Source organism: Meleagris gallopavo, chromosome 1, assembly GCF_905368555.1.
Source record: "Meleagris gallopavo chromosome 1, MGAL_WU_HG_1.1, whole genome shotgun sequence".
Lineage (NCBI taxonomy): Eukaryota > Metazoa > Chordata > Aves > Galliformes > Phasianidae > Meleagris > Meleagris gallopavo.
Window position 1 is genome coordinate 131,270,984 of NC_139404.1, and position 22,515 is coordinate 131,293,498.

At 40.8% G+C, this 22,515-nt stretch overlaps 1 protein-coding gene and 1 non-coding gene across 5 annotated transcripts in view; both read right to left on the bottom strand.

The window, feature by feature from the left end:
• TBC1D8 (TBC1 domain family member 8) overlaps positions 1-22,515 on the bottom strand; it is a 48,200-nt gene that overhangs the window by 20,270 nt on the left and 5,415 nt on the right. For 3 of the 4 annotated variants that reach the window (XR_014880639.1, XM_085214134.1, XM_085214115.1), the window contains exons 2-5: positions 16,544-16,699; positions 13,288-13,406; positions 11,056-11,284; positions 7,217-7,457 (exon numbers count right to left, since the gene is read on the bottom strand). Coding sequence is in view for 3 of the 4 variants with exons in the window: in XM_085214134.1 (XP_085070260.1) it covers positions 7,217-7,457; positions 11,056-11,284; positions 13,288-13,406; positions 16,544-16,699 (745 nt within the window). In the remaining variant the exon portion in view is untranslated. The remainder of the gene's footprint in view (positions 1-7,216; positions 7,458-11,055; positions 11,285-13,287; positions 13,407-16,543; positions 16,700-22,515) is intronic. The other variant, XM_085214124.1, reaches the window with a different exon arrangement.
• Positions 788-859, bottom strand: TRNAP-AGG (transfer RNA proline (anticodon AGG)). The gene has a single exon. It is a non-coding gene; the product is annotated as a tRNA-Pro (tRNA).

The following is a 22,515-nucleotide window of genomic DNA, read 5'->3' on the forward strand; positions in this document are numbered from 1 at the left end:
GGGATTCCTGGAGATCATTGTGACCAACCTCCTGCTAAAGCAGATTTGCTACAGCAGGTGGCACAGGTAGGCATCCAGATGAGTCTTGAATATCTCCATAGGAGGAGACTCCACAACCTCCCTGGGCAGGCAGCCCATTACAGTGCTCTGTCACTCTCAAAGTAAAGAAGTTCTTCCTCATGTCCAGAAGGAACTTCCCTGTGTTCCAGTTTGCCCCTTCTTTTATTGCTGCACACCATCTAAATGAGTATACTGCAAATGGACTTGACTTCTGCACTTTAGATATTAATAAACAGACAGAACCCCCTCTCATTCTTCTCCAGGCTGAACAGCCCCAGGTCTGTCAGCCTTTCCTGACAAGGGAAATGCTCCAGGCCTCTCATCATCTTTGTGGCATCTCTGCTGGACTGTCTCCAGAAGTTCCCCTTTTTTCTTGAACTCCCTGGGAAACCCAGGACTGGACACAGTATTCCAGCTGTGGCCTTACCAAGACACAGCAGGGGGGAAGGAGAGGAGAATTAACCTCTCTCGACCTGCTGGCCAGGTTCTTTTCAATGCATTCCAGGATTCCATTGGCTTTCTTGGGACACTACTGGCTCATGGCCAACCTACCACCCACCAGTGCTGGAGATGGAGGGACGACCCAGATTCTTCCCCTCAGAACTCCGCTCCAGCAGGTCAGCCCCTAACGTGTACTGATGCACTTGGTTATTCCTCCCCAGATGCAGAACCCTTCACACACTTGGCTCTTGATGAACCTCATCAGGTTCCTCTTTGCCCAAAAGGAGGGCTCGTCCGGGATTTGAACCCGGGACCTCTCGCACCCTAAGCGAGAATCATACCCCTAGACCAACGAGCCAGTTGACTGATGTCATTTTTAAGTCTAACTCCGGGCTCCACACTGCACCACCCAAAATTCAAACCATATGTTTGAGAGCACTCTCCAGATGCTTTTTGAACTCCGGCTGCTTGGGGCTGCGCCCAAGAGAAAAGCGCTGAAAAGAGAGGACAGCCTGCTGGAGGGTGGGAGCCTGGAGAGAAAAACAGTAGCAGAAATACGGGCAGCACTTACTGCTGTGGAAACAAATTAAGGGAAAGTGGCACACCGTGACAATACTTCCTGTTAGGCAGGCAAATTGTAGGGCTTCTCGCCTTCAGAAATAGCAAAAAAGAAAACAAGACAGCAATTGCATAAATATGATATAGCAACGACTCAGGCCAGATCCCATAACTTCCATTTTGAGTTTCACAATACCTGTAGCACTGAACAGAAACACTTCTCCACATGCTGCCCAATCTGTTTGAAATTTTCTTCTCTAGCTTCACAGTATTTAAAGTGGTTTGGCTCGTAAGCAAATTCGGTACACTCAACTACACCTAAGAAAAGAAGGAAAGCTATCCCCACATAAAACTAACATAGATCAAATTTTATACATACCTCAGAAGAATAAAATGCTAAAGGATGAAACTGCTTTGTTCCCCGCTCTTCAGAAAAATCAGCAGCTCTCTCCAAACACAGTTCCTGACTTGCAGGCTATGGGGTTCTTGCAGTGCCTTTGCCTTTGGCACTTGAAAGGGTCTGCCAAGTCAAAGCTGTGATAATTCCACATGTGTGATCTACCGTTACCTAGCAAGAGTTTTAAACTACAGGAAATAACACACAAATCTAAGAAAAAAGTATCAGGACACTTAAAATGCTGTCCTCGCTGTCAAATGTTTTATGTTTTTTGTTTTTTTTCACTCTGCTTTAAATCCAACAGAAGTCAACTTGGCAAGACTTTGGCCCTGCTGAGTCACCCACTGTTTGCTGCCAGACAAAGAATTGTATGGCATAAAGTCAAGCAACAGACATAGCGAAAAAAAAAAAAAGAAAGAAAAAAAAACATGAACAGACTGCTTGACCTCTCACTTTTAGAGAACGATTACTGCCCTGTTCTTGCTATTCAGACTTCGGAAAGTTGATTTTGAAAATAACAGCAATATATATCTTGTTTCTTGCCACAGAAATTCAGCAGGTTTTCTGAGAAACTTCTCATAAGCAAGCTGGGAAAAACCATCCAACGAATGCCAATGTAGACTTGTCAGGACAAATGTAAACCCAACATCATTACCTCACACAGCAGGAACACTGGACTTATAAATGGAGGAGATGCAACAGATATTTCAGCCAGACTTCATGAAAGACTTGATACCTCCTCACAAGGGAACTAACACAACTAGATTGCAATGAAAATGTGTTGTACCAAAAAAGAGTACCCAAAAAGCAGCCCTCAAAGGCACACAGTTATAGTGGAAGGCTGTATGGAGAGGATCTCCTGGGAGCCTGTCTTACACTGGCGTCTGTTCATTATTTTCATCAGTAACCTGCACAGTGGAGCAAAGACCGTTGTTATCACATTTACGCACGGTGTGAGGCTGGTAGAGACAAATGAGCAAAAGAACAGGCTCACAATTCAGACTGAGACGTGCAGACAAAAAGCCATATAAGATGATGGCATTGAGTGCACTCTCAGTAAGTTTGCAGATAACACCAAGCTGAGCAGTGCAGTCGATACACTGGAAGGAAGGTAAGCCATTCAGAGGGACCTGAAAAGGTTGGAGAAGTGGGCCCATGAAAACCTAATGAGGTTCAACAAGGCCAAGTGCACAGTGTGGCACTTGGGTCAGAGCAATCCCAGGTATATACAAACTGGGGGAAGATCTTCTTGAGAGCAGCCCTGAGGAGAAGGACTTGGGGGTCCTGGTGGAAGAGAAGCTGGACGTGAACCAGCAGTGTGCGCTTGCAGCCCAGAAGGCCAACTGTCCAAAAAAGGGGTGGCCAGCAGGGAGAGGGAGGTGATTGTCACCCTCTACTCAGCTCTTGTGAGGCCCCCATCTGGAGTACTGCATCCAGGCCTGGGGCCCCCAGTACAGGAAGGACGTGGAGCGCTTGGAGAGGGTCCAGAGGAGGGCCTCTAAGATGATCAGAGGGGGCCGGAGCGCCTCTCCTATGAGGAAAGGTTGAGGGAACTGGGATTGTTTAGGTTAGAGAATGGAAGGCTCTGGGGAGACCTCATTGTGGCCTTCAAAATAATTCAAGGGAACGTATAAACAGGAGGGGGAACGGCTGTTTACAAGGGTGGAGAGTGACAGGACAAAGTGAAATGGTTTTAAACTGAAACGGAAGGTTTAGGTTAGATATTAGGAGGAAGTTTTTCACACAGAGGTGGTGACGCACTGGAACAGATTGTCCAAGGAGGCTGTGGATGTCCCATCCTTGGAGGCATTCAAGGCCAGGCTGGATGTGGCTCTGGGCAGCCTGGGCTGGTGGTTGACAACCTGCACATAGCAGGGAGATTAAAACTAGATGATCATTGGGTCCTTTTAAATCCAGGCCATTCTATGACTATGACTCTATGATAAGTATTTTCAGTTGTAGGAGGAAAGTTGCACAAATACAGGCTGAGAACCAACTCTACCAGAATTCTAAAAAAACAAAACAGAAAAAAAACTCCACCCTCAGGATTACAAGGGATTGCAAATCAAACATGAGCTAGCAGTCTCATGCTGTGGGAAGAGAAGTATCACCACACCAGGCAGCAAAGGAAAGCTTTCAGTCCCAAGAGGCAGCATGGAAGGCCTAGGCCTTTGGCAGGGTTGGCGATATTCCTGTACCCTGCCATTGCACTCCTGCACCCTATGGGATTAATGGCAAATGTCCAGAGAGGAGCTACTAGAGGAGCTAAAGACAAGATGGGTAACAAGCACCTGGATAAACTAGAGTAGTGCAGATTACAGAAGTAAAAGGAGATGCACAGTAATCTCCAAATATACAAAGGTTGCTCTAAAGAGAAACATTTGATCTCTTCCATTGTAATGGATAGGATAAGAAGCATTAGACTCAAAAACCTGCAAGAAAGTTCCAAGAGACTTCAAGAAAGCCCTTCCAACCAATGGTAGGGCAGTGAACAGTGAATTACCACTATGGGCTCTGGCATTGCCATTACTGGATATCCTTAAAATGTATTAGGCAATCATCTGTCAGGAATGACATGCAGAGATAATCCAAACTCTGCCTTCTGTCAAGCTGATGAATAAAATGAGATTCTTCCTTGTCACATCTTCTGTTTTCCTCAAGGTTTATGGTGTTCCTGGAATCAATGCACACTGAAGTGACATTTACAATTCAAGATACTTCAGTTTCTGTTCACCTTAGGTCAGTGTTAAAAACGTTTGCTCTCATACAAAGCAAATTCATCCTCCCTAGAAATTCAGTGTTAGACACGAAGAAAAGAAATCACGTCTGGAAAAATGTATTACGTTTTTGAAACCTTACTGACAGAAGCACTCGAGCTTTTAAATCATGTGTTCTGACCAATTTTCTCATTATGTTTGAAGAATGTGATGAATATCCTTACATTCTGAAAGAGATGGAAATAAGAAATACAATAAAGCTATACTGGAGATTTTAATGACCTTCTTTCCGGAAAAGAAAAATATTTACGACATGTTCAAGTAAAATTGTATGGTGTATATGAATACATCTGCAAGAAATAGTACTTATAGTTCTCAATCACCTCTGCTTTACTTCACTTTTTATGGCAATTAATTCCTATTAATCCCTATGTAATCCATTGTTCCAAGCCTTATCCTTTCATCAGGCAGCACTAAAACTTGCGTATGGACTTGTTTGACTCTGGTCTTGATACAAATGGTGTCACAGACTGCAGGTCTAATCCCCCAACCTCTTGGACTCTCGTCCATGTTCAAGCAGGATGACCCCAAGAGCCTCAGGGAAAGCAACAAAGATTGATGTTTTTTAGAATGTATATAGACCATTGGGACATTAAAAATGCATTTTATACACAAAGACATTGTGATGAGCTTCTTGTAAAAGAAATCCTACCAAACAAAAGAAATATAAAGCATTAATCTGACACAGCAGGAATAACTTTAATGATGCATGGATTACTGCTTTCATTTTGATAGACTACTATGTGCTTCCTAATCATAAGAAATACAAGAAATAACAAAGACAATTATTAGGCAAAAATGTCAAGTGGAAAATAATTGTTCTTGTAGTACTACAATGGTTCCAGGAAAAAAAAAAAAAGCAGCAACAAAAACCTCACATGCTGAAGAAGTTCACCTCCCAAAACACGTTAACATTAAAAACCAGTTTATCTACTATTCTAACTGCAGTCTTGCTTAATCACATCACATCAAAGTGTTTGCTGAAGTGTGACAAAGGGCACCAGAAACAGCAGCTCATCCAACTGCTACCTCTCTAAATCACACAGAGGAAATGGGATTTCAGCATCTTCCACATTCTCATTTCTGCCATCTCAAGTTACAGCATATCAGCGTGGTTAAGAGAACATCTTGCTCAGGAATCAATTGTATTTTTCTACTCCCTTCCACTCTTCTCCTCCCTCTCCTCTTTTTCTTTTTTTGTTTCATGTGTGTGTGTGTGCATGCGGTTTTTCTGTTTGTTTTTAAAGTTGAAAGGAAGAAGAAAAAAAACGTTTGAATAAATGTGTGGGATGGTTTCTGTTACTTATTTGCTAATAGATACACCACATTCCAAAAATCCCACAAGGTACATAGAGGTTGATTTACCAAGAGCCCCGTATTATAGGATCTTATCAAGCCTCTAATTTTTTTGTAATTGTCATTTTAGGTTGGTGGGCCTCTTTGTTTTCTTTTTGTTCGCTTTTCATTCTGTTCATTTATTTGAAACAAAAGCCCCTTTGAGAAGAGACAGTTAAGAGTTAAAAATCAGTAGATGCTAAAAATATCTCCCGTGGATTGTTACGTTTCTTTTGGGTTTACTTCCCTTGTTTTATGGATCTAACTTTTCAGCCCAAAAGCAGGAGGGTGGTGGAATTGTAAAGCATGGAAATGGGTTTCAATACAACCTATTACTCAAAGTCATATCCTACATTAGTCAAAGGACATAAACTACATTTCTTGGGCAAAAAGCCCATAATGTTAACAATATCCAGTTACACACAGTGAAAAACAATGACAGCCTTTGTGTTTAGAGCAGTCCTGGCTACGAAAAAAAAGCCTGTAAGGAAGTTCATGGCTGCTCACCACTGTATCACTCTAACAAACAACTCCAATGAACTCCTTGATGATATCATGGATGAAATCCTAGTGTCAGTCATTTCCCTTACTGTATGTACATAGGAAATTAAAGGGAAAGCTGGAGAGAACCTCCAGTGTCTTCATCTTTTAAACAGTTTTAAAACAGTAAGACTTTAAAAGTTTAATGCTAAACTTGCACTGTTTCCCTAAAACATATATCCAATATCACTGCAAAAATGCCACCCAAAAAGCAATATAATGGCTACTGGATATGTCTCTATTTGTTGGGAAACAACACTGCGCATTTCCTACATTTCACCCTGGAAGCAACACCTGGGTAATTCCCTTTGTACCTCTGGCAGGAGGACAGGAAGGAAGAGCAGGAAACGTTATCAGCACTCCAAACAAACTCCATTCAGAAAACATACATTACGGACGAGCACATGAACACTGATGCCCCAGGTAAATTCCAGTTTTATATATACACTGTGCCCACCTAAAATTCCTCCCTGCAGTTTCTCTTCCCCTTTCACATACCAGCAAATAAACACAAAGTTCTGTCTTACGCTACTGGCAGAAAAATAGTTACCAATCTTCTCCCTGAGCATTCAGTGCATTTCTGCAGTGGGAGAGGAATGCATAGATGCATTTCAGGGATGCAATGTGTAGAGCTGACATCAGCACATTAATCTGTTGCAACAGCCTGCCTGTTTTTGGGTTCTTTAAATGCTTGCTAAGTCAGCTATGGCAATCCTCCTAGTGGGAGATTCCATGTATAAGCTACCATTCTACAGAACTGTCAGCACTAGGAAAGCCTATACACTACTGATATTATCAACAAAGGAATGCCATTCCTCAGGAACAACAGAAAATATCCCTTACTGTCATTTGTGCTACTAAAAGAAAGGGTACTTTCAAAACTAACAAAAACTATAGTGATACTCAGTGAAGAAAGTAAAAATGGAAAAAAACAGTATCTTGCACACAAATTAAAATTATTTGATACACTGCAGTACATTGTAAAATCCATGTGGGTTTTTTTGCCCAGTCAAGTAAAACTTTAAAGCCTTACCCAGCTAACAATGCAATCCAGAAAATCTGCTTTTGAACCTCTGCTCACACATGGAACAGCAGTTTTGCTTCTCACCTCTTGGTAATCTGAGTAGGATCCTGCAGGCCTGGATCCAGCTCAAAGATCTCGTTATCCAGTAGCCTTCGGAGAGTTACATCTGCCAGCTGCTCCATGATCCGGAATGCCTCAGCGATATTGAGGAACGTGGAGAAATCACGCTCTTTATTTGGTGTAGTGACTCGGACCGTGTCAGTCATGAAGACATTGGAAGTTCTCTCCAACTTCTGGACCTCAACCCAAGGAATGATGAGTTTCACTGCCATTGCAGAAAGACGAAAAGTCAACTAGAAATTCTCGTTTAAATTGTTCATATTTGTTCATACACAAATTCAGGAAATGCAAACAGCAAAGAGGATAAGCTAATCCTTACAAAGGCCTAGGAAAAGATGAAATGCTTGATACATTTGTTCTCCCTCATTCCCACAGGCTGACTTGTTCAGAATCTCTCCCTCAGAATTTCATCTCTATTCTTAAGAAACATTAGACTGAGGAGTCCTGTCTCTATTGAACCTTTGCTTTTAACTTCTTTAGAAGTCATTTCTGCAGCTTTAATTACTACCAGAAGAAATGGCGGATTTCAAGAGTAGGGAGGAAAAAAGGGATAGGGCTTGTAACCTTGCAAAAGTAAAGTTTTAGGCAGTTAGGAAACCTATTCCAATTATATACACAGTATTTTAAAATTAAAATAAAGGTAACTTCCCTGAAAAATAAGTTTTTGTACACTAATTTCTTTTGTAAAGTTTACATACTACTATAAACAGGGTGTCAAAGAAAACCGCCTAGGCATTGGGATCTTCCTGTTCTAGTTACTTTTTACTTAAAAAACGCACTGGCAAGTTTTGCCATAAACATTAAATGCATTTTAAGTTGCTTACAAAAAAGAAAAAGTACAGGACATAGTTCTCCACACTTAAACACTCTGTCAAATCATATAAATACAAAGAAAAGAATCAGCTTATTTTAGACAGCCACTAAAAGACGCTACTTGCCTCTCATACAAATCTCCGGGTAGAAATTAGTCTGGAAAGAACTCTAAAATAGATTAAACTTCTACCTAACTGTTGGGTGCTTCCCAGCATTCCACATGCCAATAAACATCAAGGCTACATCTCCTAACATCCCTAGCTGGTCTCCTGATGCCAATAAAGTAATAAAAAGGCAGTAATAACGAGCATTGTCATGTATATATGACACTTATCCGCAATTGTTAATTATATAAGCAGCCACCCTCAGCAAGTTTTCTGTATTAAAAGAACCACAGCTGTCAAGATTATTTGCAGGTTAAAGTTTTTCTTACTTAAATAAAGCACAGCTGCGTCAACACACACAAACTGTTGCAAATGGTCACAAAGTCATCTGCATCGGCACAGCCAAGGGAAGAAAGATTATAGAGTGCTGTAGCAATAGCACTATTGTTCAGGCAGGTCAGGAGCAAACAGGCTGTGCAGTGTTTCTTGTCACAGAAACAGCAGACTGTAATAGGCCCCGACTTCTGACGGAAAGGTACAAAGTCTTCAAAGTTTTAGCAAAACAAAAGTGTAACTAAAAAATGTAAAGAGACCCTGGCATGTCCTTGCAAGAAACCTGACAGGCAAATCCTACTGAGTTCTGCAAATACTTTAAAAACTTAGCTAAAAGGAGACTTGTCTTGAAAATATGTTCCATGTAGTCTATGCTCACATAAATTTTATGACAAGCTGAAAACAGGTTCCAGTACTGCATTCCAAGTCATTTCAACAAAAAATAAAACATGGAGAAGGCAACAGGCTTGCCAGAATCTGAAGACTTAACACTTTTACTATAAAGAGATTTCAGTCTACAATTTGGGGGAATTTTTATAGAGTTAAAACACATAAAAGAACTATTTCTATTGAAACCCTTTTTTTTTTTTCCCCCCCAAGGAAGATGGGAAATAGTGCAATAAATGCAATTTATTAGCAATATTTGCTAGACTGGAATTAGCCAGATTTGTGCTTGCTACTTGAAAAAAGGAAAGACAATGAACCATTTGTTCTACTTATGATCAGCAGCAGCCTCTCAAAGAAAAGCAAATATAGCTACAGCAAATATAGCTACGGCAAATTCAGTGTAATACAAGCATTTCATCAATATGACAAAATCCCAGGTTTCAAACAGAAGCAATGATCTTTATCAGAATCAGGGAGCTAGATACCATTTCCACATATAAGACTTCCAATTACTTTTCATTTTACTCTTCCATGCATGGACCACAAAGGTGATGCCATTGACTGTAACAGTGAACAAACAGCCTATTTTCCATGTTCAAAATGAAAGGTTGCAAACATGTAATTACTTGAGGTTGGGCTGTTGTTGTTTTGGGTTTTGTGTTTATTTGTTTTTTGCATTTTCACAATGAATTATTATAAAAAAAAGGTACTTCTTCTTAAAGAATACAGTGCGAAATTGTACTTCAAGTATCATTTAATGATCTATGATATTGCAGAAACAAAACTTTTGGAACAGTACAAAGGATTTTTATCTCCGCTTCCTCCTTCCCCCATTATCCAACATTAGTAAGTGTAATTTCTGCATTGCCTGCTTTGGCAGACTGGATATCTCTGCTTAATGAGAGAAAGCCTGCAATGACAGCAAGCAGAAACAGATCACAAAGCATATTGTTTGACACTAAACAGAAAACAAGAAGATCAATCAAGGACTCAGATATCCAGAAACATTGCTATGGTCTTCCAGGCAAAATTCAGCTTCTGTATTTACAAGGCATACCATTATTTTAAATCTAACTCTGCCTGCCACCTTTTGCAGATATGACAAAATAACTGGCATGAAATGAAGTATGAAGAAAAAGGACCCCTAACTCTAGGCGTGTCCTTCTGTGCTTTAAGTTGGGGGCCTCAGGAAAGCTGGGGAGGGATTTTTTATGAGGGCATGTAGCAACAGGACAAGGGGAAATGGCTTTAAACTGGAAGAGAGCAGATTTAGACTATATAATCAGGAAGAAATTCTTTACTGAGGGTGAGGGTGGTGAGACACTGGAACTGGTTACCCAGAGAAGTTGTGGATGCCCTCTCCCTGGAAGCATTCAAGGCCAGGCTGATGGGGCTTTGAGCAACCTGGTCTAGTGGAAGGTGTTCCTGCCTACAGCAGGGGGTTGGAACTAGGTGATCTGAAAGGTTCTTTCCAACCCAACACATTCTATGATTCTAAGTTTTCACAATCACCACTTCCTATCTTTTATCTTTCCTACATTTGCACTAGTGCACCAGTAAACGGTACAGCTTCCCTAACCGCTGCCTAATTCTTGTCATAGTCACGGCAGCGTAGGTCGATACTACCGTGCTCACTACAGCAGGATGGCGAGGACTCAGGGCAGCAGCAGTGTCACTGCTGTGTTTCCTGTTCTATTTTCAGCCTCGCAGCAGCCTCACGCACTCCTAGCACCGCGTTCTCTCCCCCAGGCAGCGCTTCCTTTCCTTCCTCACCGCCCGACCCCGCGCTCAGCGGTGCTGGCGGCGATGTGCTCCCATCAGCTCTCGGCTGACTGTTTGCAGCACTAAAACCAGCTGTTGAAGCTGTAGGAGGTCTGGTACATTTTAAGACTGCTTCACATGAAGGAGAAAGAAAAAAAAAAAAAAAGGGAATGGAGAGTAACTGTAACTGCAAACTCGTGTTCTCATTTTTATTACCAGATTAATGCTAAAATATAAACACAAAGGAAGAAGTAAAACGCAAATTAAACAGGATCTTTCAACTGAATAATAAAAATCTCAGGGAAGAATTACACTTTTCATAAAAATCCCAACTCGTTTTGCATTTCAAAGCAGTTCTGTTTATCTCTCTCCACAGTGCTAGATTTCTTACATATTTACACTTACATTCTTTGCCCAGGAAGAAGGAATAAAAACAGAGATGATTGATACTCAAATAAAGCCAGCCTTGCCGAGGAACTTTTCCTTTCCAACAGCAACAAGAATAATAGGTGATCAGCTTCTCTGCTTCAGGAAAATTAAATCTGGACTCAAATTTCACCAGGGCTTCTCGGAACTTTTCAGGGTCTTCCTCCTGCTCGGCGAGCTTACTGCTCGTTTCCTCTGCAATCAGTGCCTGATTCAATAAGAAGATAACAGATGATAAACCTACAGTATTCGCATTCAAGCAAGTTACTACAAGCTTATCATTCAAATTTTAATAACACAACTCCTTCTGAAAGAAGAAATTCAAGCTGATTTGCCATTTTCACAAACGGATACATTTCTGCAGTGGTTGCATCTCGCATACACTCTGCACGCCTCCAGATCAAGACTCTCAGCTGTGGTTTTTCCTGGGATTTTGTTTGTGGGGTGTTCTGTGTTTTGGAGTTTTTTTGTGTGTTTTTGTTGTCATTGTTGTCGCCATTGTTCTATTTTGGTTTTGCCTGTTTTTCTTTTACTTTTTCAGTACGTCTGGCAAAATCACCTACTTATAGTTCATGATCACTGGGTTCTGCTGCATACAGAGGAAAGATACAATAACAATTTTGTATGCTGATCAGTTCTGTTTTCCTACAAAGAAGACATGCAGTCAGATGTCGGTAAGTTGTAACACGTTCTGAACTACTAAACATGTGATTTCAAGAACATCTCCGTGGATATAATTCAACGTTGAGAATTTTAACAGTGATGTTACAACAAATGAGTTAACCAGAAGACGAAGTCCAGCACCTGAGTTTAACATTAAGTAATGAAACCTGAAGAATTTTAAATATTCCCCGTGCTAGGCAATCAGCCACCACAACATTATCAACAGAGATTAATTTTATTTGAACCTGTCAGTGTACTTAGATATGTGATCTGTGCCAGGAGAAGGCCTCCGCACCACGAACAGAAGCAGGCACAGCAAGTTTAAACGTTCAGCAAGGTGCAGCACATCAAAATTGCTCTTTTAAAAAAGCAAGATAAATGCTGAGGTTTACGCAGTGATGTATTGTGCTTCCTTCCCCATTTCAGAAACCACTGAGATCACAGCAGCAGGGTTGAAATTTGTCAGAAACATTATATTCCCACCAATTTTCCAGAACAAAACAGTGGATATGGAGAGAGAGCATCACTCTAACTGAGAAGAAGGCTGCAGCAAGATCTCAGTTACAGTGGTCCCCAGCAGACCTGCACCACTGCCAGCCCTTGGAGCGTGTGTTTTATTAGAAGGAGAGCACAGGATGCCAAGCTTTCCAAGTTTCAGTGCACATGCCATTGTTATTTTAAATCTGTTCCTCATCACCTAGTTCCTCTATCCTTAAAATTCTACCTATGCCTTTCTAAAAAGATGCCCATTCAGACACCCGGCAGCTAGCTAGAGGCGTCACTGCAGTCACTGGCCATGATGTTGACACCTTGCAAAACCCAGGGTGATTTCCATGCCGAATTCTTAGGAAGAGAGTCCAAGAGAGCAGCACGACAGCCTCACAGCTCCAGCTCGCTGGGCAGAGGCCAGCTCTGCACCAGAGGACAGCTGTCCTTATGCACTGGAGACAACCTCACTGTCCACGTGGCAGCAGCTTCTGCCATCTGACTGCTAATGCTTAACGGAAAAACAACAGGTCATAACTTTTCTCTAGCCATCACACAGAAACTGTCCAAATGACCGGCATCCTTTTGACTGTGTGACCGAAAAGATAGTTTTCATCTCGCATCAGATCAAGGTGAACTTGTTTAGAAGTCGTGTCATGGTAAGACCACCAGTGAGGAGCCTTCTCAGGCAGGAGGTCCCCTTGGAGGCACAGTCAGCACTGCCAAGCCAATAATGAGACTTAGCCAAAAGAAGACCTAGGAGTCACTGCTCTACAAGAAACCACTACCTATAGAGTCATTGTGTGAAAATACGATGGCATAAACACTTTCTTGCTTCTTACAAGCCTGGATGGAAACAAATCAATAAGACTACAGATATGCAGAAGTAAAATAATTGAACATAAACAAGAAAAATTTGGTAGATTTGGTGATTAACTGCATTTAGAATGAACACTAGCTGGATCAGCACACTCAACTAAAAAACAGTATTAAGATGAACAAAGACAAATATATGAATAACTTCCTGCAACTAATTGGACAAAAGTAAGACAGTTTCCCTACCTTTACTTTCCCCTTGACAAAACTAACAATATCTTCTTTATTGTCAAAAACAGATAAAGTATGGAGCAAGTTTTGTTCCAGCCACTCCCAGTGCTGATTTATCTCCTCGGCAGTGGCACCTAAAAAGGTAAAAAGTAATGAATTAAAATTCAACCTATAAAATAAAGTTGAAAGGAAGAAAAAACTGAAAATAATAAAATGCATTATTACTTAAGTTCACTTTGAGAAACTGAACTTTCAACCTCAGAACTCTTGGTAGCAAACAGGACAAAAAGGTCTAATTTGTAACAGTATACTTAGAGAAAAACAAAAAACTCATTGTTTTAGGAAAATAGTTTTAGTGTTTTTATCTTTATCTTCTCAAACATTCTCAGCCAGCAAATGCTGCATTAAAAGTCAAAGCAGAAAAACCAGCAAAACCTCTTACTGGTCTGTTAGAAGACAGCTTATTTTGACACAGCATTCCATAAGCAGCCACTGTAAACTACTGTTATATGTCTTATTCCCAGAAGTCCCTGATTGTCCTTTCTCCCTTTGTACGCACATGCACACACACACACTTGCCACACAGGCATGCATACATGACATGATCCTACTTGAAAAGTTGTTTGCAATAATTAAAGAACCTAAAAATGAATGGAGTTGGATTCAACAACACCTACAGGGTCTACAAGAGCATCTTTTCAAGGTTTAGGGAAGAAAATTGGTGAACAGAAAATCACTGAAAAATAAAGTTTTTCAAATGTAATGTGTTCTCTCTAAGTCCAGAAATAATATTTTAGTTATTACATTACCTATTTGTTTTGGCTCTTTCTGCTTGAAACTGAACTGCTTATCATTATGACAGGAGAGTTAGAGCAAGAGAGGTGACACAGAGGACAATTAAGGGAAAATATGGCTACTCTATTGGTCAATGGTTAAATGTTGTATGTAAAAAGAGTGCAGCCAGTTGCTCTTCTTATGCCTTACTTATGAAAGAAAGGAGAAAAGTAGTTTGATGTAAGAGACATGTAAAGCATAGAGGAATATCCTTATAAAATCAATCTCAGACAGAAAACTTGTCTCAAAATTGTATTTGTGTGTACCTCAGAAATGCATCACATTGCCCCCACAACAACAACAACAACAACAAAAGACAAATTGAGCTACGAGTTTTCCACCCTCCTCTGCTCTGTTTTCCACAAAGAATGCCAACTGGCAGGAAAACTTTCCAAGCTTTAACTTCCTTGACAGGAAGGTCTTGTGATGGAACTTCATAAATATCATTAATCAAGGTTAGATATCAAAAAAAAAAAAAAAAAAAAATCAAGAAAGAAGAGAACCTCAAATGGCCTTTTTGTAAGGAAAACAAATTGTGTCAATTGTTAAGGACACCAGAAACATACTTCATTTATATGAAATGTGAAAAAATATTTCATTTATATTGAAATGGCTGCACAAAGAAAATACTGAGTTAGTTCCCTACGCCTGGGCAAACAAAAAGATACCAACTGTACGGGAGGGCTGGTGGGTTGTCTCTTGGAAAATCAAAGATACCTCACTTAGCTGATCTCTGTGGTTCTCTTTTGCCCACAAGTCTTCTGAAGTACTACATGGATGAAGACAAGGCCTGCGGGTCAGGCATTTTTTTTTTCCCCTAGTGGTATCAGATGATTAACCATCTGGACTGAAACATCTCTGCCAGAACAGGCATGCTGGGCATGGATCAGACTTCCCAGCAGCCCTCAGAGATTTGCAAAAGTCTGTAACACAGATATGACCCTTATGCATAAATTATAATTTCATCCTACAGCTCCTGGAGCACAGGACCGCCAACATACAATTGGAAAATGTCATCTTAATTAACTGCCTAATGGTATGATGGCTATCCCTAATGCAGTTACACTTGGAGACTGGAAGGAGCTGCTGGAGTTGCTCCTTTTCTACATAGCAGGAACTTAATTTGTCCTGCTGCTCTTTCCAAATCCAGTAACAAAACCCTGTTTGCACAGAGCAAACAGCCCAGCCAGGGCAGAGCTGGGAAACCAGTAACAGCCACTTCTGCGGCCTTGGGGAGAAAGAAGTCCCTTGCGGAGCTCCAGCTTTTTAAGAAAAGGGTCAGGTCGTGCTGTTCCTCCATCTGCTGTTGCCAAAGTCCATTCTCCCCACTCACTTCAGGGTTTCACAACAGAGATATTATTCAGAAACAGCTCCTGCTACCATGGTTCTTAATTTCCATGCAGCTCTCACAGCGGCGTACGCGTCATGCCCTTATGGCATACAAAACAGATCCCTCTGCCTTCCACCTCATTACTGCAAATCTCATTTTCTCAGTGCTGAGTATTGATTTAAGAAAGCAAAAGAGAATTTTAGAGAACAGTAATCAAATAAGTTTATCTCAGCAAAATCCTTAACTGTTCCAACCAGTCAAGCTTTTGAGTTGTAGTTGCTTTAATATAAAAAACTTTTGGCTGCAAATACACAGATTGCCCCTTTCATTTGAAGGACTGCAATATCAAAAATCATCAACAACATGTCAACATTTACCTTGGCTAACTATTTCATGGCTTGATCCATGTAAGAAACGAAAGCAAAACACGTGCTGTCAATATCAATGCTAAGATTTCAGAGAGTGGAGAAAAGATAAGAACTGCCCTGCAGACTGCGTAAGCAAGGACAGAGTGAGTTTAAACACTGGCATTTAACACGCCCTAGTAAGGCTGCTGCAATTCACATCCATATCAATTTCCTGAAGATGGGTTTGACTTTCAAAAGTTGCAGAAACACTGTAAAATGGATTAGTGCACAGCAGAGCCAGCTACTAGACATCTTCCTTGGCAACTCTATTTATTACCTACTTCAGGTAGCACTTTCTAAGTGTCCAAGTTATATTTCATTATAATCAAGTGTTGTAAGATATTTCACAGGGCAGTGAGCAGAAGACAAGACAGATGAAAGCCAAGACTACACAGTTTCTTTCTGTAAGCAACTATGACTACCATACAAAAAGATATGCATATGAATTGAATTATAGCTTTGCAAGAGACAAAGAAAAATAATGGAAAACAACCTCACCTAAGCAAGCTTTCTATTGAAACATTTCCCTAGTTAGCACTTTTTCACAATCAATATCTGGATTCTAACTGAAGGTTAATTAGATAGTTACGTGAGCTGTAGCCAAGAACTTCACACCTGCACACGACCAGCTGGGGTTACCTTGAGTTTCTTGGACATGCAGGTGCTGAGCATGCTCACATTTTTTTTGTATGTGACTCACCAATAGCTATGGCCCAGTAAACTTCTGATCCGTTCAGTAACTCACCACATGCAATGGCAGAGTAAACCTGTGAGCCTGGGACTTGCAGTAAGATTCTGAAGGGAGCAACACGCGCATTGGAATCCAGAACAGCGTCCAGGGCACCCACCAAGCGACCTGCAGTCATGCAAAGAGAAAAGTAGGAGAAAAGAGCATTAGCACCAACCTTCACTGCCACCAGTTCTGAAGCCTGCAAGTCTTTCCATGTCTAAAACCAGAAAATCAAAACACAGAGCATGACGATAACAGTTCTGCCCATGTTTTAAGCTGCAACTTGCAGTTACTCAAAATGCAAGATGCAAACCAGATTAGACGATCAAACACATGAGAAGTATTTTGTGCTTCTGGTTCTGCCTCATGTATACGTATATCATCACAGAACTACGGTGAAGACCTGAGGGAGCCCAAAGAAATTACTGTTCCAGCCACTGTTCTCAAGCTGGATAAAAGAACCTGTGCCATAAATAGTATTTGTCTAACCTGTTCTTCAAAACCTCCCACAACCAAGGTGTAACTGCCTCCCCAACAGACTGCTACCAATAGTGTCAGGATGTATTCTTACAGCAAAAACAAACAAACCAACTAACCACCACAAACTTAAACCTTCCTGGTGGAAATGAATCCTGCTCCCCAGAACACAAAGAATAATTGGCCAAAGTTTTTGATGTTAATACTCGATAAACTCAAAAAGCATCAACATCATTTGCCACTGTTTCACAATTTCTCTTGTTCCAGATGAACCCCAGTTGACCCATCTCTTCCTTACAGGTCATAGTTTTCAAACATTTCATTGCTCTCGCATAACACTCAGAACCAGACACAATGTTTGCTAATAGTCAGTTCTCAGCTGTATGAAGATCGGAAAATCACCTCCTATATTTTGCATACCCACAACTGTACCCAAATAGGCTTGCAGCAGTATCCCATTCTAAATTGGCACTTGATTTAAATACAATGCAAAGCTACATTTTCCCTTTACACATTTAACTTTTCCAACCAAAACTCTGTATTTATAGTTGTATTTTTGCTCTTTTACCATCAATCCAAAACAAAACTAATTGTTCTCAGTCTCCAGAAGTTTTGCCAGCCCTTTGTAATTGTGTTCACCAGTCCATCATGTAAGTGACTAATGGAAACAATAAAATAAGACCTACAAAGTCCTACTCTGAAGTACCACCTCACTTGGACAAAAAAAAAAAAACAAAACAAAACAAAACAAAACAAAAAAAAACACAGAAAACTGACTACAGCACAACAAAATAGCATTGCAGCAACTTTCTTGTCTAGGAGGTGTAAGAATCCCATAGGAAGCAGTGTCAAAAACCTTCCAAAAGCAAAAATAATTACACCAACTACTTCCTTCTTGTGTTCACACACACCGGTCATGCCACCAAAACTAAGCAGAAGTTGGACACTGGTATGTTTTAAAACTACACTGTGAGAAACGTGAGAGACTATTCAGCTCCTCAAGAGACAATAGCCATGTGTTTAAAACGGAGACCTGAATTTGAAGACTATTATATATTATACCAGAAAATGCAAAATGCCCTCTCAAAAAATAAAAGTAAAAAGAATCATCCATGTATAAAAGGTAGCAACGTATCCACACTCACAGAAAACACAGCATCAGCTTCAGCGTGCAGTCTTCAAAATGGCTGGATGAAAGCCAGTAAGACAGCATCAAACGATGCAGAGAACAATACTACGATTTAACTTCCAAACTTCAAAAGACTTGAGACATTGCATGAAAGAAAAAGAAGAAACTTATGAAGTGCTGCGCATGATTTCCCCTGGTGATAGATCTAGGAGAAGAATTTCTTTTTAATTTGACTGAGGTAACTGAAAAACTCAACTAACAGTGCTATGAAAATCCCAAAAGAACACTTAACAAACATCTGATTGGTGAAGTAATTGTTTTCAGAAACTATGAAAAAAGCTATGGAAGTACACAAGGAGCTGCAAAACTGTACTTCTTAGTCTGCACAGAATTAATTCCTTTTTCTGTTCCTGAAAAACTGACGAGAAAAAACAATTCCTCTTCTCATTGCCTACTTCTGCTTACAATTTCCATCTTGCTTATCAACTATCACACACAAAAAAGTTTCCTCCTTCAACTGAGAACCATACAAATTAAAAATCTTGCTCCTGTCCCTGCTGTCTCAGCCACCATCTCTTCCCAACACCCGAAAGGTTTTTGTTGGGGAACAGTAAAGGGGAGCACTGCCCAAGTAGGGCAAGCAAGCCGGAACCTCAGTGTATAAGTGCCAAAACATATAAAGGAGAAACTGAGGGTCAGTGGGATGGAACTTCTAAGGATGCATTTTCTAGGGCATAAAAGGACACAACACTCATAAGTACATCCAAGTTGGATATGGTAATCTAGTGGAAATTATACAATCAGCATGTCTTTGGTGCACACACTGATGTTAGGAAGAAGCAGATCTTTCTCACAGGTAGCAGGAAAACCATTTATATCTCTAGGAACAGTCAAAAATTAGAAGGATTCAGAAGCAGAGGAAAAGAGACAACTGTTACACAGGCTTCCTTCCCAAAATTCCTTGTTAGCGATATTTTGTTTTGTTTTGCTTTTCCCACTCTCTGTGGGACAAGACTTGGGGAAGAAACTTTAACTCGAAAGTATTGCTTTGCCCTTAACAAGCTGCTCCACCAGCTCCTCATCAACTTTTTGACCTCCCAGAATGCAGAACTACTTCAGGGAAGCAGTGAATGTTGCATTGACTGCACAGACCGATTTGAAGGGTCGGCTATAGAGCACCAAGAGAACATCGTGGGTTATTCAAAACGTACAAGGCTCTTCAAACGTAAAGAACACTGCCATGCTAGAATTCAGACACAAATCTCAGGTTTAACGTATGCTTCTAACAGATAGGAGGAGAGGACAGAAGCGGAAAAGGAAACATCTCCACTGAAATGAAATGTTCCACCTCAATAAATCTGATCCCTTTTAGTGGAAAGTCAGACAGTGGGAACATCTGCCTATGTTTTTTTAAGAAGCAAACCTATACATCAAAGTTCCCTACGAATCCCACACCATACACAAGAGCTTTCACTTTATCCCTACTTTTGAAACATCTAACTTTGTGCTTATTTCTCTGCCCTGATATTGGAAATTAGAATACCTCAAAGTAAGGCAAAAGTGCAAATCTATTTTATATGTGCATTATGGATACAATGCCACAAACACACTCAGGTATAAAAAATAGCAAGGAATCTGGGGATCCTTTCCCATTCTGCAACAGATAAGTAGTGTCTCTCTTCTACAGAGGTCAATCTACAACTAAATGGAATGTAAGCAGGATATTGTGAATCGCACAATCAGATTTTACTATCTAAATAAGTTTCAGCTGAATGATGTGGAACAAAACTTTTGACCATTTCTTCAAAGGAAAAAAAAAAAGCTAACTAAGGGCATTTTATAACCAACTGGTTCTCAAATGCACAAAAACATATTTTATTCTTTAAAAATAAGTTTCCTTATACCCCCATAAAAAGATAAAAAGTTCCATTACGAATTATCCTATGTCATGCCCATAGCTTACAATCTAGACAAAGAAACATGTTTACAGTAAGTTAATCTAACACCATTTTCTACTAAACATATATCTTTCAGACTAAAAAATGCAGGCTTATTTCCTGAATTGGTGTTAATTATCCACAAGATATTTTGAAAATTCACAGAATCACAGAATATTTTGGGTTGGAAGGGTTCTCACAGACCACCCAGCCCCAAGCCATGGGCAGGGCTGCCCCCCACCAGCTCAGGTTGCCCATGGCCCCATCCAACCTGGTCTTGAGTGTCTCCAGGGATGGGGCACCACAGCTTCTCTGTCAGGGCCTCACCAACATCAAAAATTCTTTTAAACTTCTGAGAAACTAGATAGTGGGTGATCAGAGCTGAAATCCAATTAAAAACTGAAACTAGTTTAAGAAATAATATCTACTACTTCCATCTTTTAGGACAATACTCAAGAGACAACCCAAGACACTAATAATTTTTTGTACGCTGCTCTGCTAGGTATAAAGACTCTCTCCATAGAACAATGAGAACATCTCTGCTTACCTCCATCATAGTTTAAAAGGCCTGAAGGAGATAACGAAAGGTCTTCATTGAATTGGAAACCAGAACAACTGGGCAGGTATGCAATAAGGCATGTTTTACGGTTCACTGTCAAACTGAACCCAACAGATAATACAGGGAGAAGAACACTATAGCACCTGAACCCACATCTGCCTGCAGAGATGCTCAGCAAGAGGCCCCTGGGGACTGCGGGGACTAGTTCAGGACTGTTCAGAAAAGTGACTGGTGGCTATGCTTACCTATATTATGTCAGAGCTCTGTTTTAAGTGCTTACAGTCTCCACTGAATCAGGCTGCATTATCTTCGTTACATAGAAACACCGATGTTGGATTCAAGGATTTAAAAGCAGAATGACAAGCTCTTTCTTCAGAACAAAGTGATAGAGCATGATGCATGTCTCTGAATGTTCAGAGCTCCCTTTTACTGTTGTTTGCTGCTTCTGTTCCCCAACAGATATAGAGGCAGTATGAAAAACAAGCCTGGGCAGCAAAAGCAGCAGCTTGACAAAACATTTTAATCAATAGGAAAACGTTCTTACTGCAAAGTGGAAGTAGTCAACAGTGCAGGTTGGTTATGAGCAAACACTGATCTGCAAGGAAAGTTAGCAGCTATAAGCTCAGCTGCTCAGGCATCAGAATTTGGAGGAAAAAAAAGGGCAAATCAGACAATTTGGATTTTTCATAAAAATAAAGTAGGAGCTGCACTACAGCTTGCACACTCGCTGACTGGACAAGCAGACTCTCACTGTGTGGTGATTCAGATGGAATTCAGGAGTCCCCATGTCCATCTGCCTACTCCAGCTGTAGCAGAAGGGTGGTCTTCCTGCTTGGGGCAAGATGAAGAGCAGAGGCACCCTGAGAACTACTCCAGCACACCTTCATCCTCATGTCCTGCTCCTTGGCCAGAGCAGCAGTCCATCCCCAAGAGAACAGAGACAGTGCAGGACACTGGGAATGCAGCTACTGCTCACCAGCAGTGCCTCCCAGCAGAACACCTGGGGACTTCCTTACACCTTTCTTAACATCTTAACAAGGTTTTTCTACAAGTTTGAAGCATGCGTGCAGCAGGTTGCTGCTTTCACTTAGATTTTTCTAAAATCTATGTTTTTGTTAGAGAAGAGCTGTCAGTTGCGAAGGTTACTAACAGAACCTTATTGTCTTAGCTTAACACCAGACATTGGCTTTGTTGAATTCTGCTGAATTATGTAAATAGGTTTTGACACAAAGCAGTACCCAGGAGTCAGTCTCTCCCAACAAGCTTCTTTTCACTCTCCAAAATAAAAGTTAACAGAACTTGTTTGGATAAGCATGCAAGAAAAAAGGTGAAGGAGGGCTCCTCCAAGTGCTGCAGAAAGACAGTGTTTCCCTTGCAGGGAGTAAGTCTCACAGATCAGCTTGAACATTAGATTTCAGTAGAAGGGCCTAATGCTTCAAGCATTTATTAATCCAGAGAAACTTAAGCACTCAAGTCCTTCAATTACTTCCAACTCATGCTTTTCCAGATCAAACACCGCAACTTAGGTAGGTTTTCTTCTTCCTCTTTTTTTTATTTGTTTACTTTTTGAACCTGCCACATAGAATCAAAGGGTTTAAGTACTGCTCCCCAGCCGGAGCGCCAGGTGATATGGCCGCACTCACAGCATACCCTGCCTGTTCTCAAAGCCCCAAAGGCCGCAGAGCTGAAGGCCTAGCCTCTGGCATTGCAAAAAGTACACGTAAAAACAGATTTCTGCCTGAAAACTGTTAGGAACAGGAACGCACAAGCATATAGCCCTGTAAATTACTCAACACAGGCTGCTGCTTTGGGCACTGTGATAAAAAACCACCCCTTGTGT